Source organism: Podarcis vaucheri (genome assembly GCF_965113315.1).
Source record: "Podarcis vaucheri genome assembly, chromosome: 11".
Taxonomy (NCBI): Eukaryota; Metazoa; Chordata; class Lepidosauria; order Squamata; family Lacertidae; genus Podarcis; species Podarcis vaucheri.
Window position 1 is genome coordinate 11,191,557 of NC_138749.1, and position 16,284 is coordinate 11,207,840.

Below are 16,284 nucleotides of genomic sequence, written 5' to 3' on the forward strand. Positions count from 1 at the left end.
GTATTGAAGCTCTGTTCATGAACACCAGAGATGCTGCTCAGACCTCACCTGGCTTCTAAGGTTCTACCAGGCATTTCCCTGCACACTTTTAATCTCGCCTTCAAACCTAGAAATCTGCTTTTGAAATTGAAAGCCAAGAATCTCAGCATGCTGAATTCCATGCTGAAATGCCAAATTTAAAGTGACGGCACTGAGCCATTCAAGCCTTACACAATGCTTAGGGAAGGGGTCAGCAAACTTTTTCAGCTGGGGGCCGGTCCACCGTCCCTCAGACCTTGTGGGGGGCCAGACTATATTTTGAAGGGGGGAAAATATGAACAAATTCTATGCCCCAGAAATAACCCAGAGATGCATTTTAAATAAAAGGACACATTCTGCTCATGTAAAAACACCAGCCAGGCCCCACAAATAACCCAGAGATGCATTTTAAATAAAAGGACATAATTCTGCTCATGTAAAAACACGCTGATTCCCGGACCGTCTGTGGACCAGATTTAGAAGGTGATTAGGCCACATCCAGCCCCCGGGCCTTAGTTTGCCTACCCATGGCTTAAGGGGAATGGACATCAGGGGGAAGCCAGTGCTGAGATGCTCTGGAAATTCCTTTCTTCCCAAAATTAAGAGTAGACTGTTTGCCACCCACTTTGTGTAATCAAAATTTGGAGAAGGTCAAACTGCGCTTACCGCAGAAATCCACTTGAGAGCTATCCTGAAACTCAAGTATTTGTTCATGCAATAATGTCTTTGCACATTCCCAGTGTTGCTATTAAAAATGGGATAGTTATATATCCTCCCCACATGTTGTCAAAGGGATTTCTTACTTTTAGTAGTAGTAGAGGTGCATGCTGAAGCCCCAATCTCTCCAGGGGATTATTATGTAAAGCAAAGTCATTTCAGGGAATTCTGGATTTCCCACTCATCTTCAAGTCAAATTAAGAATTACGGGGATAAGATTCAATAAACTGGCTTATTGTTAAACTGCAAAAACCTCAAAGCGATTTAGAAGAATGTAAAACAGTAAGATTGAGAAAAATGCACAAACATACTTTAAAACCTGAAAAAGTTAAAACACTAGAACAAATTTAAATTAAATTTAAACCCACATGCCTAATTTTGCACATAACACTAAGCCAGATCATGGTTTAGCTATGGATACTGCAGCAGCAGCAACAAGATCAGGGAAGGAGTGAACAAGCCATTATTTTCACTTTGTACACTAGATTGTTCATGCTTAGCTATGGTTTAGCATAGTGTTATGTGCAAACATGAGCCTAGCAGCCACCCACAAGAAATAATTACATGTTACATTAATATGGGAGACAGGAGAGCAGAAAGATCCTTCTCACCAATCAATTATTTCCTTCAAATCCCCCCTAGCCATTTTTATTTGTCATTTTCCTTCCATCTGAGATTCAACTGCAGAATGAACCCAGGTGAGGTAGGAACATCTACTGGGAAATGTCACCAGGCACAACATCACCCATTGTTCCCACCTGATGATTCTCTCCTGTTAAATCACACATATAGCCACAAATGGCACTTATATTAGGCAACACACCAGTGTTTTAGTGAATGCCCATTTGCTTATAATTTTAATAAAATAAGTAAAACAGTATTTTTTATGTAGCATTACATTCTGAAACTCTTAATATATGTAATGATTTCTATAGATTTATACACGCCCAACCCCAGGGATATTCAAGACCCCTACCCTCAAAGATTCAATGCTTAAACTTAAAACCAAAAACCCAACAAATACTGTTTCTAGCTCTTTTGCTTGCTGAGATACAAGGGAAAACAGGCAGACAGTACTCTATACAACTTGTTGGGAAGTCAACCTCTTTCCACCATCCAGAGTTCTGGCCAATGAGCACAATTATAATGGGGTGAATGATAAGCATTTGACACCTTAAAAATGTTCTTAATAGTAAAACATTTAATGTGTTAAAATGTAACAAAAAAAGTGAAATATCAGGTTCTTTGCATTTTGTTTTGTCTTTTTCACACTGAAGGGGTTCTCCCCCTCTCTCTCACAAACACACAAACATACACGTCACATTAGCCAAAAATTGCTGGCTCTAAATCTGGAATTATATCCAAATTTATTCCATGTAATTGCTTAGAAAGGTTTTCCTAACTTGCCATCCTCCAAGCTGAACAAAGACCCCTGGGGGTTCAATGTGCTGTTTTTCCTGCTTGCCCCCAATTTGTTAGCCACCTGGCAGGACACAAAGCACACCTTGTGGGGTACATTTGGTGGGTCACAACTTTATGCACCCTTATTGTATGTCAATCGAGTTAGGAGTGTGCCTTTAGCCTTGGAAATGCCTCCTGAGGATCATGACAAATATTGTCACCACTAATAGTTTCAGTAGCGCCCTATCATACAAGCACACGAGTCAACCTACAACATAGCCCAGATATAACTTCACACACGCAAGCAGAGCAGGGCCAGTGGAGGCAGGTTATTAATACAAAGCTAAGAAGTCTAAAGCATCCTATTGATTACATGCAAGAAGTGTTAAAGCTTCATCTCCTAGGTGGTCCCTTTTCTCAGTCCAAGGAACAGACAGCTATAATTAAAAACAAATGGTAAGAAGAAGAAAAAGGAAGAATGAATGCTTCACAATCTACACCCATTACAATTCTCTCAATCAGAAAAATCAGGACTTCCCAAATTTTCCCCACATTTTAAAGCAGTCCAGCTGGCTGCTTGTCATGAAGATATATCACTTCCTGACACAGAATGTTTTTAGGCTACAGATCTGCTAACAAGCTTCTGTGAGAAGCTTTTGAATTTTTATTTTTTCCCTTTTAAAAACAAAGTGTTGCCTTCAAGTGGCATGATGGGCTTATGGTTGCTCAAAACCATATAGCTATGCAAAGTGCTCTTCGCCTTTCAATAACCTCTAGTTTTGAAGACCTTGGTCTAAGTGCTCTGTTTTGCAGCCGTAACAGCAGCCTACCTTGTTTTAAAGAGAAATTGACTCATGAGAACTGTACAGTACGCCCACATGGGTAACGTAACAGGGCTGGGAACTAAACGCTGTAGAACAGAAGATGGCAACTTTCTGGTCATGAGCCAAGTGCATCCTACTGCTGGCAGAAGATATACTTCCACTAGATTAGATCATTAACACAATGCAGTTCGGTTTTACTGTTTTGTTTTCATTGGCATAGCGGTAGCACAACTGAGGTAGCACAATTTAGAAACTAAACTAAAAAAAAAAACCTACGGGTTTTTATAATGTTTTTGCAGAAACATTAATGTATTTATGCAATTAATATATTTACCAAGTAAATTAGGAAAAAGATGAGAAACAAATAAAAAGAACTTTTATAAATGTACAACATTCAAAAATATGGTTCCACCTTATCTATACTGTATATATTTCTAGAAAGGCAAGTCTGAAAAAACTCCATCTTGAAGTTTCTGAATCGTTAGAATGACAAGAATTGCCAACTGCAGCACTTGTAGTCTAGTTATCAGTAATATTCTATTACTAGAAATAAGAGAAGTGGTGGTTTTCAGGTGTAGCCTGGTAATCTGAATAGGTTTTGTGCAGATGTATGACTGTCAATTTCTTAACCATGCTTAATAAATAAGAGGGCTGCAGGTTTGTGTGTTCCCTTATATCACACAATGTCATTCACCCCTTACATTTAGGATTGTATCTGCACTAATGTTAGCTATGATTAACAGTAGCCAGACTCCTCTTAGCAGGATTTTGGCAAGTCTGCTTTAAATCCTGGTTAAAGGTCCAAAATTCCCTGACAGTTGCCTGGCTCTACAGACCTGTTTCCGCTGCCCTCCAAAGCAGCACATGTTGGGGTGTGATGGCTGCAACCTATAACTATTTTGTCTTTATAATGACAAGACTTTATTCCTTTCCGAATCTTACAAATGCAACCGCATTCCAGATTCTTCTCCATCCATCAGTGGCATTTTCAATTTTTTCACAATTTCCCTGGTTGAGTAATTTAAAAATTCATCCTACTAACCATTATTTATTTCACCCGAGTACTCATTAACAAAAAGGTGTTTCACTAATTTAACTAAGATGATGTCCCAGGGAATAATTTTAACATTCTCCCTTTACTGAAATCTATATAGCTAAGACCTCCAAGGGGGTGTCAATACACAAGTCGTTCAGGAAGCTATGACAACCCTTCCAAGGAAATGCAGAGGCAACTGTCATATCAACAGTAAGAGTTACATTCTGGCAGGGGGGAAAATAAGCACAAATGGTGGAAAAATTCCCTAAATAATTTTTCTGTTAAGGCGACAGAAGATGAACTATTCTACCTACTTGCACAGAAAATGCACACGCATGTCATCAGCCAAGATTCATGAAGTGGCACAGGAGCAGGAACACTAACACCACCTATTTATTACATTTGCTTTGCACCACAATCCCTACGGAAGCCGTGCTCATGTAAAAAATGAATGAATGAACACCAAGATGGAAACACAGTTTTCTAGTATGGATCCTTTCATTAGCCCACAGAGTGGCACTGTTAGACTTCAAACTGCTTTCCGATTCTGAATAACTAACCTGGGGGAGGACCTGCTATTTAACAAGCAGTAAAAGTTCACTTAGGAGACTGATAGCTGTTCAATAATTTGAACTTAAAGATACAGTAGATTCTGTTAAACTAGACTTAAACAACATTGATTTGGGGTTTAAAATGCAGTGTGTTAATGAAATGTTAAATTATCTCACACGCATGTACAGTAAAGACAGGCAACTGGAATTTTTAAAACGAAATCCAGCCAAGCAGGCCCTCCGTCTCCAAAGGACCACACACACACACCAATGTACACCTCAGGCACTTTCTCTCAAGATGGAACATGGGTTATGTCTCTTTCAATCACTTTAATCTGCAGGGTGAACACCATGAGGCCTTAAGCACAGCCCTCCCCTTATGCACAAGCTAAGACAAAGACAAGTGGCAGTGGCCAACTGAAATGTCTATTATACTATCACACAAGCAAGCACACATACAAGAAAACAACTGAAACATCTACAACTGAAATATCTAAAAGCAATCCCAATACAGTTGGCAGAATGGGAAAGTTATCCACTTAAAATGCTTGGTCATGGTAGGTGCTGAAAAGATAACAGAGAGAATATCTGTTTAAAATTTCGCAGGAGGGAAATTCCAAAAGCCTGCACCTACAAAGTGCAGTGATCAGTTGGGTATATAATAATAATAATAATAATAATAATAATAATAATAATAATAATAATATCTTTATTGTCATTGCCCCCTCTCGGGGACAACAAAATTACTTGGCTGCTCCATCCACCCAGGTAGGGCACTCCACACAAAATCAAAACAACTATAAAAACACTAATTAAAACAATACAGTATAATACAGCAAGGAAGATTAGATGACTTTCAAAGTCCAGGCTTCCCATTCAGGGCCGAGATCGCTCTGGAGAAGAAGCTGTTCTTAAGACGGCTCTTTCTTGTTTTCATCGTCCCGTATCTCCGTCCCGACGGCAGGAGCTCAAAGAGACAGTGACCAGGATGAGATGGATCTTTTACTATGTCCAGTGCCTTCCTATGGCACCTTGTGGCATAAATCTGCTCTAAGGTGGAGAGTGGGCAGCCAACAATGCTCTCTGCTGCCTTAACAACTCTGCACAACCCCAACCTGTCCTGGGTAGTACAGCTTCCGTACCACACACATAAGCCATAAGGGGTAAGACTATCTTGCAGGTAACGTTCCTTTGACTGTAACCTAGGCTGAAGGCTGCATGTGGTGCCTAGTTTATATATCTGAGTTTCGAACACTCCTTTCAGGTATACTGGTCCCAAGCTGTACACCAAAACCAGCACCGTGAACTGATCCCAAGATGCTGCAGCAGATTTTTGCACTGGCCCCCTCACTGCAGACTGCAGTGAATGTGGATGTTGTGTCAAAATTGCTATGGAGCAGGGGTAAGCAACCCAAGGCCCGGGGGCGGGATAAGACCCAATCGCCTTCTAAATCCGACCCATGGACGGTCCGTGAATCAGCGTGTTTTTACATGAGCAGAATGTGTCCTTTTATTTAAAATGCATCTTTGGCTTATTTGTGGGGCCTGGCTGGTGTTTTTACATGAGTAGAATGTGTGCTTTTATTTGAAATGCATCTCTGGGTTATTTGTGGGGCATAGAAATTCGTTCATTCCCCCCCCCCCATATAGTCCGGCCCGAGGGACAGTGGACCGGCCTACGGCTGAAAAAGGTTGCTGACCCCTGCTATGGAGGGTCTAAAACTCCATGTCCTGGGTAGATGTTAACAGACGTCGGACAATTTGAAAAGCTCCACTGGACAGCCACTTGAGGATGCAATAGAGGCAAAGAAGTGGGTCTTTTTCACTGCCCTCACCATAACACAGTAGGCACAGTTATGTTGTCAGATGTGCTTAGTCAGCTTCACAGCACATCTTTCACCTGCACTAAAGCAGCCATCCAGCCTATTTCTTTGGCCTTACTTACCAGATATACCAAGGGCTTCAACAGGGTCACTTGCTCTACCTACTAGAACCCCCATCCCACCCGAGCTTTCATGAATTCATTAAGATTCTATTGGGTGAGGACAATTTTAACCTGTTCACCCCAAGCATCTCTTGCTGCTCACACTCTGGACAGGGTTAAGGAGCTCTTTGCCTCATTTTGGGCTGATGTGGAAGCAGCCAATGTTACTGGTTCTTCAAACACTTGCTCAGAATAAAATATGGTCCCTGTAAAAATTAGTTACAAACCAAGGATCCAAGAAGAAAAATAGGTGTCTGAAAAATAGCTTGTGAGGTTGAAAAAATCCTGCCTGCCATGGGATGGAGGACAGTTAGCATATCAAAGGAAGACTTGATTTGCCTCAGGGTTGGCTCAGACATGCAAATACATATTTATACTTAGATGATTGTGTCCAGTTCTGGGCACTGTGTCCAGTTCTGGGCACCACAGTTCAAGAAGGACACTGACAAACTGAAACGTGTCCAGAGGAGGGCAACCAAAATGGTCAAAGGCCTGGAAACGATGCCTTATGAGGAACGGCTAAGGGAGCTGGGCATGTTTAGCCTGGAGAAGAGGAGGTTAAGGGGTAATATGATAGCCATGTTCAAATATATAAAAGGATGTCACATAGAGGAGGGAGAAAGGTTGTTTTCTGTTGCTCCAGAGAAGCGGACATGGAGCAATGGATCCAAACTACAAGAAAGAAGATTCCACCTAAACATTAGGAAGAACTTCCTGACAGTAAGAGCTGTTCGACAGTGGAATTTGCTGCCAGGGAGTGTGGTGGAGTCTCCTTCTTTGGAGGTCTTTAAGCAGAGGCTTGACAACCATATGTCAGGAGTGCTCTGATGGTGTTTCCTGCTTGGCAGGGGGTTGGACTCGATGGCCCTTGTGGTCTATTCCAACTCTATGATTCTATGATTCTATTCTATGATTGGCAACTGAATATGAGAACTGGCTGCACTGAAAAGCATTGTGTTTCACAGAATATTAAAGATATGTTGGTGTTACGTGTAAGATCAAATACTCAAACTTAGAAGTGAACAATGAATGTTACAGGCATCAATATGAAGTCAGGAAGCCACACTCACATAATGACACAACCAGCAGAAATACCCTGAATTAATTCTTCAAGGAACAGCTAGTACTCAGTACTCATTTGCAATGTGCTAACCATTGTTCACCAAAGATGATGGGAGAAAAAGACATTTTCCATAAATGATGCATATATTCCCTACATTTTTTTAAAAAAAGAATGATACTTATCAACAGTAATCTTAGTTTTAACTGATGGGCTTTCAATGCTACTCTTGGGAAAACTTTGCACAATCCTTGATAATTATCTCACACAGCTACTTAATTTTAATTGTTTCACAACACTGGCAATAATAAGTGACTACACAGTCAAAGTGATGTTAAATTAAGTCAAGAAACATTTACAAGCTTGACATAGAAAATTCACCCTGCCTTGCAGGTTTAAACCACATTCTCCAGGTTGAAGTGAAGGACTCTGGAGCAAAGGTTTCAACAAGTTTACACCTGCTAGGTATGTCAAAGTAAAGCCTGCACCGACAGTGGCCAAGATTCCTATTGCTACAAAGCTAAGGAACCAGAACCATTTCCATCTATACTACAGGACTCAATAGTGAATATTACTAGTATCACTGCTGTTTCTGCACACTTGGGTTTCTCCAAGACAAATGGCAAGGATGCTAGGATCAATGTTCCCTTGAACAAACAATAAGAAATAAACAAGTTACTTATGAAGGAAGTGCTTACCTGTGATTAGAGCACAGAATGACTGACTAGTTATTGATAGGGAAGAATTGTTTTCTTTTTTTTCACAGTGGGAGATGGAGAAGTGAAAAAGACAATAGAAGGAGATGGTTTCCAACTTATTAAAGGACGGCCAAACTGGACAAAACAGCATTCAGTAGGGAAAGGCAGTGCAACTGGTGAGGATAGGAAGGATTAAGGAAGGAATGGGAAACCTGTGGCCCACCAAATATTGTCGCATTTCAACACTCGTTACTCCAGCCAGCATACCCAATATTCAGGGGCAATGGGAGGTATGTTCCAACAACATCTGCAGGACCACAGATTATCATCAAAGCCGCATAAAGGAAATGCATATGAATATTTTTGTTCATTAGTCACACACTTGTACTGATTGTGAACTACACCTAGCTCCCATAGACCAAGGGCAATTAACCATGGATCAGGGAAGAGAGATGTACAACTCAGCTTGTACAGGACCACTCACACAAAGTATTGCTTTATGGAGGGAAGATTGTGAAAAGCTTTCAAATGATACCTTATATAGACATACCGCATTGTACATACAGTGGTGCCCCGCAAGACGAATGCCTCGCAAGACGAAAGGGTTTTTCGGTTTTGCGTTGCTTCACTAGACGAATTTCCCTATGGGCTTGCTTCGCAAAACAAAAACGTCTTGCGCTTTTTTCTTAAAGCCGCTTGAAGAGGCGCAGTTGCGACGGACCATGCTTCGCAAGACGAAAAGACTCGCGGAACGAATTATTTTCGTCTTGCGAGGCACCACTGTACCAGTTTCCTCTCCACACATACCCATCTAGATAAGGCCACTAAAATAGTTTTAAAACCACACCTGTTTAACAATTACACACAATATCATAACTGACATGTTAACAATAACAAAAAGGAACATTACAAACGGTGACTTGAGTGGAATCTACACACGTTAAAAACGTTATGAAAATGCTTTTTGTTAAAATTGTTTTGCTATAGCTCACAGTTGCCATCTAGCGTCACAACTGTATATTGCAATTTACAACACATTCAAAACGTTTTATCTGCAGCTGCATAGCTGAGTCCCTGAACATTCATTTCAGTTTTTCTTCATGCTTCCTGTCAGGGTATTTGAACAAGTGCATATACACCCACAGATACAGCTCCATTATTTTTTAGAAAAAATAGGCTACGTATTAGGCCAACCTAGCAGATGGGTGAGGGAACAGCAGGTAAAAATTAGCCATGACCAAACAGAGTGGGAACACAGTCCAAAACGCATTTTGAAAGAGAACAAATAGAAAAATGTGCTCACATGTTTGAAACAGTATGTTATTTTGATAAAAGCAGGTTGAAGGCTCATTGAAATACACATGCGGAAGGGTTTTTACTTCCTTGCCCATAGGAGTAGCCTTAACCGCCCAAGATACAAATACAGGAGGTGACCATTTCATACAGGGGTTCCATTCCTGGCTCCCATGGCCCATTTTGTCTTCTCCCAAAAGGACCCACGCATCGGCGATCACATGTCAATTGGGCACACCGAAAATGGCTGCTGCCTGTACCAGACCACAAAAGTATAGGTGCTAGAGAGGAGAGGGGCAAGCACCCCAACAAGCAAGTAGCTGAATGAAGGAAAGACACTTAGCACACACAAATGGTAACTGAATCAAACTGGGAATTAAAATAAGGCTGCAATCCTGAACATACTTGCTTGAAAGTTAACTCCATGTCTCTACACATCATTTTCCCTATATGGGCTCACATTGGTACAGTTAGTGGGATAAATAAACTATGTGTTTGGTCATGAAGACAGCACACATGTGCACATGTTAAGAAGGGGCAAGTGGCAGCAATGAACACAGATCTGCATGGAGCCTTTTACTTATACTTGCACAGAAGAAACATTATGTGCCAAGCAGCCGTAAGAGTTGGCGAACAGAGCAGTGGTGTTTGTTCAGTAAAATGCAAGATTAATTGTGGTATTTATCAGAACTGATGGGGGGAAGGAGTTTGTAAAGCAAATCATGCATTACTATTGTTAAATGAGTAAGAGTTCAACCATATTTTTAACTTAAGTGAGCAAAGCACTCAAGTTTTGTAGGCTAAGTTATTTCACTGGTAAAGAGATGCAGAAGAGCAGAATGTATTAATGCAGACATTAAAAAAAATCTGGCTGGTTCAACCATGATTTACTGCTAGGAGAGTTGGGCTTGTGCACACGCTGATACACAGGGTATTTTGTGGTAAACTATAGTTTGCCTGCAAACCAGTCTGAACTGGCTTGCAGGCAAACAAATGTTTATGCAAACCATGGTTTGTCAATTCAGAAGTCACAGGAAACTATGTCATATCTGTTAAAGGAAAATCAGAGTGTGTGAAAGGAAGAGGAGAGGAGAGTGTGCGTGGATATCTATTTGTGTGTGCTGGGAAGCTGCACCCAAACACAGCTTCTTCATGTAACAACAAATAGTAAAACAAGACAGGTGAGAGATCATCACACACTTGATAATGTCTATGTGATTTGCATCCATTTTCTGCCTGGAAATTCTATTTATGTAAAAAACATTTTACATCTGATTTGTCCATTAAGCTACAGTATTTGCATGCTCTCTCAATTGCTTTCCTCTCATACAGCAGCACCATCTAGTGCTAAGCACAACATAGTGCATTTTTAATCAATTATCAGACACAAATGAATAATGGTTTTGATTTAAAAACACCACTTGGGAATCCAAAATCACGACACTCAAGTAACTCCCAGTTGAAAATGAACTTGGCATACACAAATAATACAGTAATATGGCTGAATTCATAGAAAGACTTCAACAATTAAATAAATACACTTTAAGCTCTTTAGATCCTCTATATTTACACCAATAGTTATTGTAAAGAACAGGAATATGCTTTCTCATCTGAGCGTCTAAGAAGACATCCACAAATTAGTGAATGAGTTCATGACAAGCATGTAAACTTACCTCAGCTCCTTTTGTGACACATGGAAGTACCTTAATCCACAAATAACAGAAAGAAGAATGGCTATTACTGTCACTAGGTAGGGCTGCTAAATCACTGAAAGGCGGCACTTGTGTCTCCCCTCCTTCCACTATTCTATCACTCCCTTCACCCAATCCCTTTTTTCACCTGCTGAAAGGCAAAATCAGAGTCCTGCTTGCTACAGCAGATAAGGAATGAGGGTGAGCAAAAAACACAGTGGCTGCATACTGTATCTGGGCTGAAGAGCTTTTTAAATAAAGAGGCACCATCTGCAGGCAGAGGGCTAGAAACACTAGCTGCAAAATACAAGCAATTGAAAGTCACAACCACCCAAGAGCTTCAGACTACTTTAAATCTTTTACACATTTACTAAACACCTTACCTGTTTGTTGGGGTATTAAAGCTAAAAGAGAGCAGTTGATTCCAGAATGGGTCGTTCTCAGAGATTCTCTCTCGTCCTGACAATTTTTTTAAGTATTCGTTTTCTGGAAGCTCATTGACGCTGCTGCTACTTGCTCCCATTTTTTTATTATTTGGTCTGCACTTTAAGATTTCATGTCACTGAAGGAAAACCTACGAAGAGATGGGGGGGGGGATTAAAATGCACTAATAGCACACTTCTTTTTTTGCAAAGAATACACAAAATAATCTGAGAGAGAAATAAAATACTAATTTCATGCCACCCCACCCCCAAAACTGGAGAATTAAACCAGACCAAAAGTTACTGATTTGTGAAATGAATGATCAGAAAATGCAAGTGTTCAGGAATCGTAATACAGTAATCTGATATTGTACGGAGATAGTGCTATAGAAAATAAAATAGTTTTGCTGAATCTTTTTAATGATGTCCAAAACAAAAAAAATGAACTCATATAGGAAACTTTTTATGGAAGGCCTTCTCCATTTCAAAAGAGGTTTGCAGTGCAAGGGCTGCTACCAAGAAGCACAACCCTAAAGCCCACTTGAACATGCTGAACTTTGAATCCTTGTCTCCAGCTGCAAGCGTACACAATCCTATTACTTGAAAGTAAGTCCTATTAAACTTAGTGGGACACATTTCTAAGAAGACATGCATAGGACTTCACTCTTATTGAATGAAACAAAGATGCAAGAGGCCCACATCATGTTCAGAAATGGAACATGCCAAATGTACTTAGCATTATGTTGACAGAAATCAATATGCTGCCTTTTCACCATCAGTGTTGCAGGAGTTCCGTAGCATTTGAATAACATGAAAGTGTCTGTGTGCCAAAAGACCTACTTACCTTTAGAATTTCTGATTGTCTTGCTGAGCAAATCTCATGTTCCCTTTAGAAGAGGGCACAACAGCCGCTACAAAATGAAAGATATAGAAAATACAAAGTTATTCAAGCAGCAGTGACAAGATTTCCTATTTTGCTCACTCATATGGCATATTTACACATAGAGAATCAGTCCTCATGGAACACACCTCATCCAGTAAGTTACTAGGAAGTTAATTAGTAACCCTTTCTTACTCACTAATGCATCCTGTTTCATGGCAACTTAATAACTAATGCAAACATCACCATCAAGCCACTGTTATGCAGGTGTCGTAGAACTTTCTCTCAGTGTTAGGAAGGCACACTAGAAGATCTGGAAGTTATTAGAGGCAATATTTAATTCCCTCCCCCATATTACCCTCTACTTTCTTATATTTCACTACTTACTTATATTTCACTGTCTAAAGTTGCAGTCCCTTACGCTGTGCCCATTGGTGCCAGAATATCCCCAGACAATTGTGCCGCTGCTGCGTTTTTGTTCTGTTTTTTAATCCTGGCAAGGCTTGCTTCAAAATAATGTACAGTGGTACCTTGCAAGTCGAATGGAATCCATTCTGGAAGTCGGTTCGGCTTCCAAAACGTTCAGAAGCTGCGCAAGTTGTGTCGGACGTTTGGCTTCCAAAGAACGTTCGCACTCACTTCCGGGTTTGCGGCATTCGGAAGCCAAAACGTTCGACTCACAAGGTGTTCAGGATCCAAGGTATGACTGTACTTGCCAGCAGCTGCCGACCATCTTTATTTTCCCAGAATGTGAACCCAGAAGGTCAAATTGTTACATTTATTATATAAAGCCCTTAATAGCTTGGAACCAGGTTATTTGTGGGATCATCTTGCCCAATATATGCCCACACAACCACTTTGATGTACAGAACTGAAACTGTTATGGATGCCACATAATACTCATTTCACACTTGTAATAATTTGTTTTAGAATGCTAGCACTTACACTTTGGTACTCCTTGGCTACTAACACCAGGCAAGCACCTTCACTCTACTCTTTTTAGCACATCATTAAAATAATTTTGTTCTAACAAACCCATCCAGACATAAAGAAGTTATGTGTGCTTTATTTCTTTTCAGCAATTCTTGATTTTAATTGCCTTTCAAAAAAACCAAAATTTTGTTTTTAACTGTGAGCCAGAGGGCCATCGAGTCTTTGTTAAACTGCTTAGCTGGGGGGCAGAAAGTCTCTGCAGGTAATTTCAGCTGGAGCAATATATTGCCAGCTCAAAACGTCTGAAACCGGTCTCACGATCTGGACGCCACACAAGTTTATGACAATTTACCAATATATTGTCCAGGTCTAGAAATAGGTAATCAAGCCTTTATTCCCTCCCAGTCTACCTGTGAACTCAATGTGTGAGGAGGTCTAAGCTCAGTGCTCCAGCCACATGGCTTTTACAAGCCTCTCTCACATCCCTATAGCAATAGTTTAGGAACTTTCACCACTCTGGAACTAAGCTACGTTTTACCGCCTGTGCAACTTTTGTGACTGATATATGGAAAGACACGTGAATCTGACTACTGGCTTGCCAACAGTACATGTGAAAAGAATCTAGCTTAACAAGCTTAACATGAGTCCATAGAGTGGTGCAGCAGCAAAAAAAAAAAAAAAAAAAAAAAAAAAAAAAAAAAAAAGCTAACACTATTCTAGGCTGCATCAAAGTGTTCAGGTCAATGAAGTCATAGTACCACTCTAGTCTGCCTTGGCCACACCACACCTAGAATACTGTTTCTAGTTCTATACACCACAATTTAAAAAGGATATTGACAAACTGGAACATGTGCAGAGGAGGGCAGCCAAGATGATCTAGGGTTTGGAAACTAAGCCTTATAAGGAATGGTTGAAGGAGCTGGGTATGTTTAGCCTAGAAAATAAATATCTTCAAATATCTAAAGGACTGTCCCACGGAAGAGGAAGCAAGCAAGCTTGTTTTCTCCTGCTCGGGAAGCTTCAAGTTACAAGAAAGGAGATTCCATCAGGAATAACTTTCAGAAGGCAAGAGCTATTTGACAGTGGAACGGACTTCTTCAGACAGTGGTGGACTCTCCTTCCTTGGAGGTTTTTTAGCAAAGACTGGATGGCCATTCCTGCACTGCAGGGGTTGGACTAGATGATCCTCAGGGTTTGTAAGTAACCCTATCCAACATGTGGTCTTTTCCTTTGCTGGGGGAAGAGGGAAAGTCTGGAAGGAACTTTTAAAGGGAGAAATTGTGAAACTCACTTAGAATGTTTTACAGCCTATATTTCCACACTTTAACTTGCTGCTTATTTTGTGATTTTAAATCTCTGCTGGAGTTCTCTCAACAAATATTACTTGCCCGTAGCCTGGATCTTGGCATCCAGGAATTTTCTTCTTTTTATATTTTTTCTTGAATCAACACTTCAAGAATTGTTAAGTCTGTACAAACATTACATCCAAAAACTGCTATACTGGCTGCTGAGTGGCTACGATTGATGGCACTTGGGGTTTAAATGCTTGGCAGAAGTTGAACTTAACACTGATTTCCTATTGAAGCAGCATACTTTCTGGATGCAATACCACTGAGACTCTAGAGTTTGGAAAATAAGAAAACTACATTTATTACAGAAAATACATGTTTGATAGAACTAGGATCTTTCCTATCTAGCATATGCAAAAAGCCATGCTTGCTTTTTCAAGTATACATTTCAAGTATGTCTGTTCTGCAGAGAAGCATGGAGGAAGAAGGAGGGAAGGGAGGGAGGTGAGCTCAGCAACCCTAAGAGAATCAGTCTAACACTGAAGGAAGTTCAATGAGTCAACGAGTCAGCACCAGGATAGTGTAGGAAACTTGGAGGTCCCTCTCTATCTACCCTTCTTATGCAGGTACAGCAGCCTACCGCATAAGCGGAGTTGCAAGGGACATTTCCAACACTAACGACAACTCTAAGCTAATGTTTTGCAACACATTATTCCGCAACCAAATGATTGCCTAAAGTCTGCCACAAATGCTTACAGTTATAATGCAAGTCTTCTGCAAAGACAATGTTGCTTGGGTATGGTGGCTGCCCATCCACTTCTACATTACAAAGTATATTTACAGTCATTTCAATTCCCTATCAATTCATTTAAGTTCACCCTGCCATATGCATCACTACCTATTTTAAATTACCATGAACCAGTACCACATTTTTGCAAGTTTGCAAAGTGTAGCAGTTGTCACAGAATACTATGGCATGATGTTAGAATACATTTTATCTGAAATTTTAATCCAGGGTGGTGCCTTTGCTGTTGTTTTTGTTTGTTTGTTTAATGAAAATACCTAGTTTCATTATTTTGACACTGCACTAGAGTAGCAAAAATGTTCAAGGCAGATGCCTTCATTTTATGCATCTCCATTGACTGAAGAACTATCCTGTTTTCCTACATCTTAGGAATTCACCTACATATACATCTTTAAATTCAGGTTTCTGCACTACTTTATGAGCTACCCTAAAAGTTAATCATTATGACACAGCAGGGGAAAGTCATGAGTAGAAAGGAATCATTGTCATGTAAAACTCTTAACAATATCACTTTGACTTTCAGTTATACAAGTTAGAAAGCTGCCCATCCTATTTGCTTTCTGCTCACTGTCAGGGCATAAGCTAGGAAGACAAGTTACAACAAATGGTAAACTTCCAAATCCATAGTCAAAAATCATTAAAGTCAAACTTGAGCAAATCCACCATGACATGCCCTGTGGCT

General features: G+C 40.3%; 1 protein-coding gene and 1 long non-coding RNA gene across 6 annotated transcripts in view; both read right to left on the reverse strand.

Moving 5' to 3' along the window:
* Positions 1–16,284, reverse strand: part of DYM (dymeclin) — a 164,740-nt gene that overhangs the window by 138,228 nt on the left and 10,228 nt on the right. For all 5 annotated transcript variants that reach the window (XM_082241932.1, XM_082241933.1, XM_082241936.1 and 2 more), the window contains 2 exons: positions 12,540–12,606; positions 11,657–11,847 (listed from right to left, as the gene is read on the reverse strand). In XM_082241932.1, the coding sequence (XP_082098058.1) occupies positions 11,657–11,796 (140 nt within the window). In that variant the 5' untranslated portion in view covers positions 11,797–11,847; positions 12,540–12,606. The remainder of the gene's footprint in view (positions 1–11,656; positions 11,848–12,539; positions 12,607–16,284) is intronic.
* On the reverse strand, positions 5,237–5,699 carry LOC309514766. Its single transcript, XR_014212185.1, has 2 exons — positions 5,343–5,699; positions 5,237–5,301 (listed from the first exon to the last, which is right to left on the reverse strand). It is a non-coding gene; the product is annotated as an uncharacterized lncRNA (long non-coding RNA).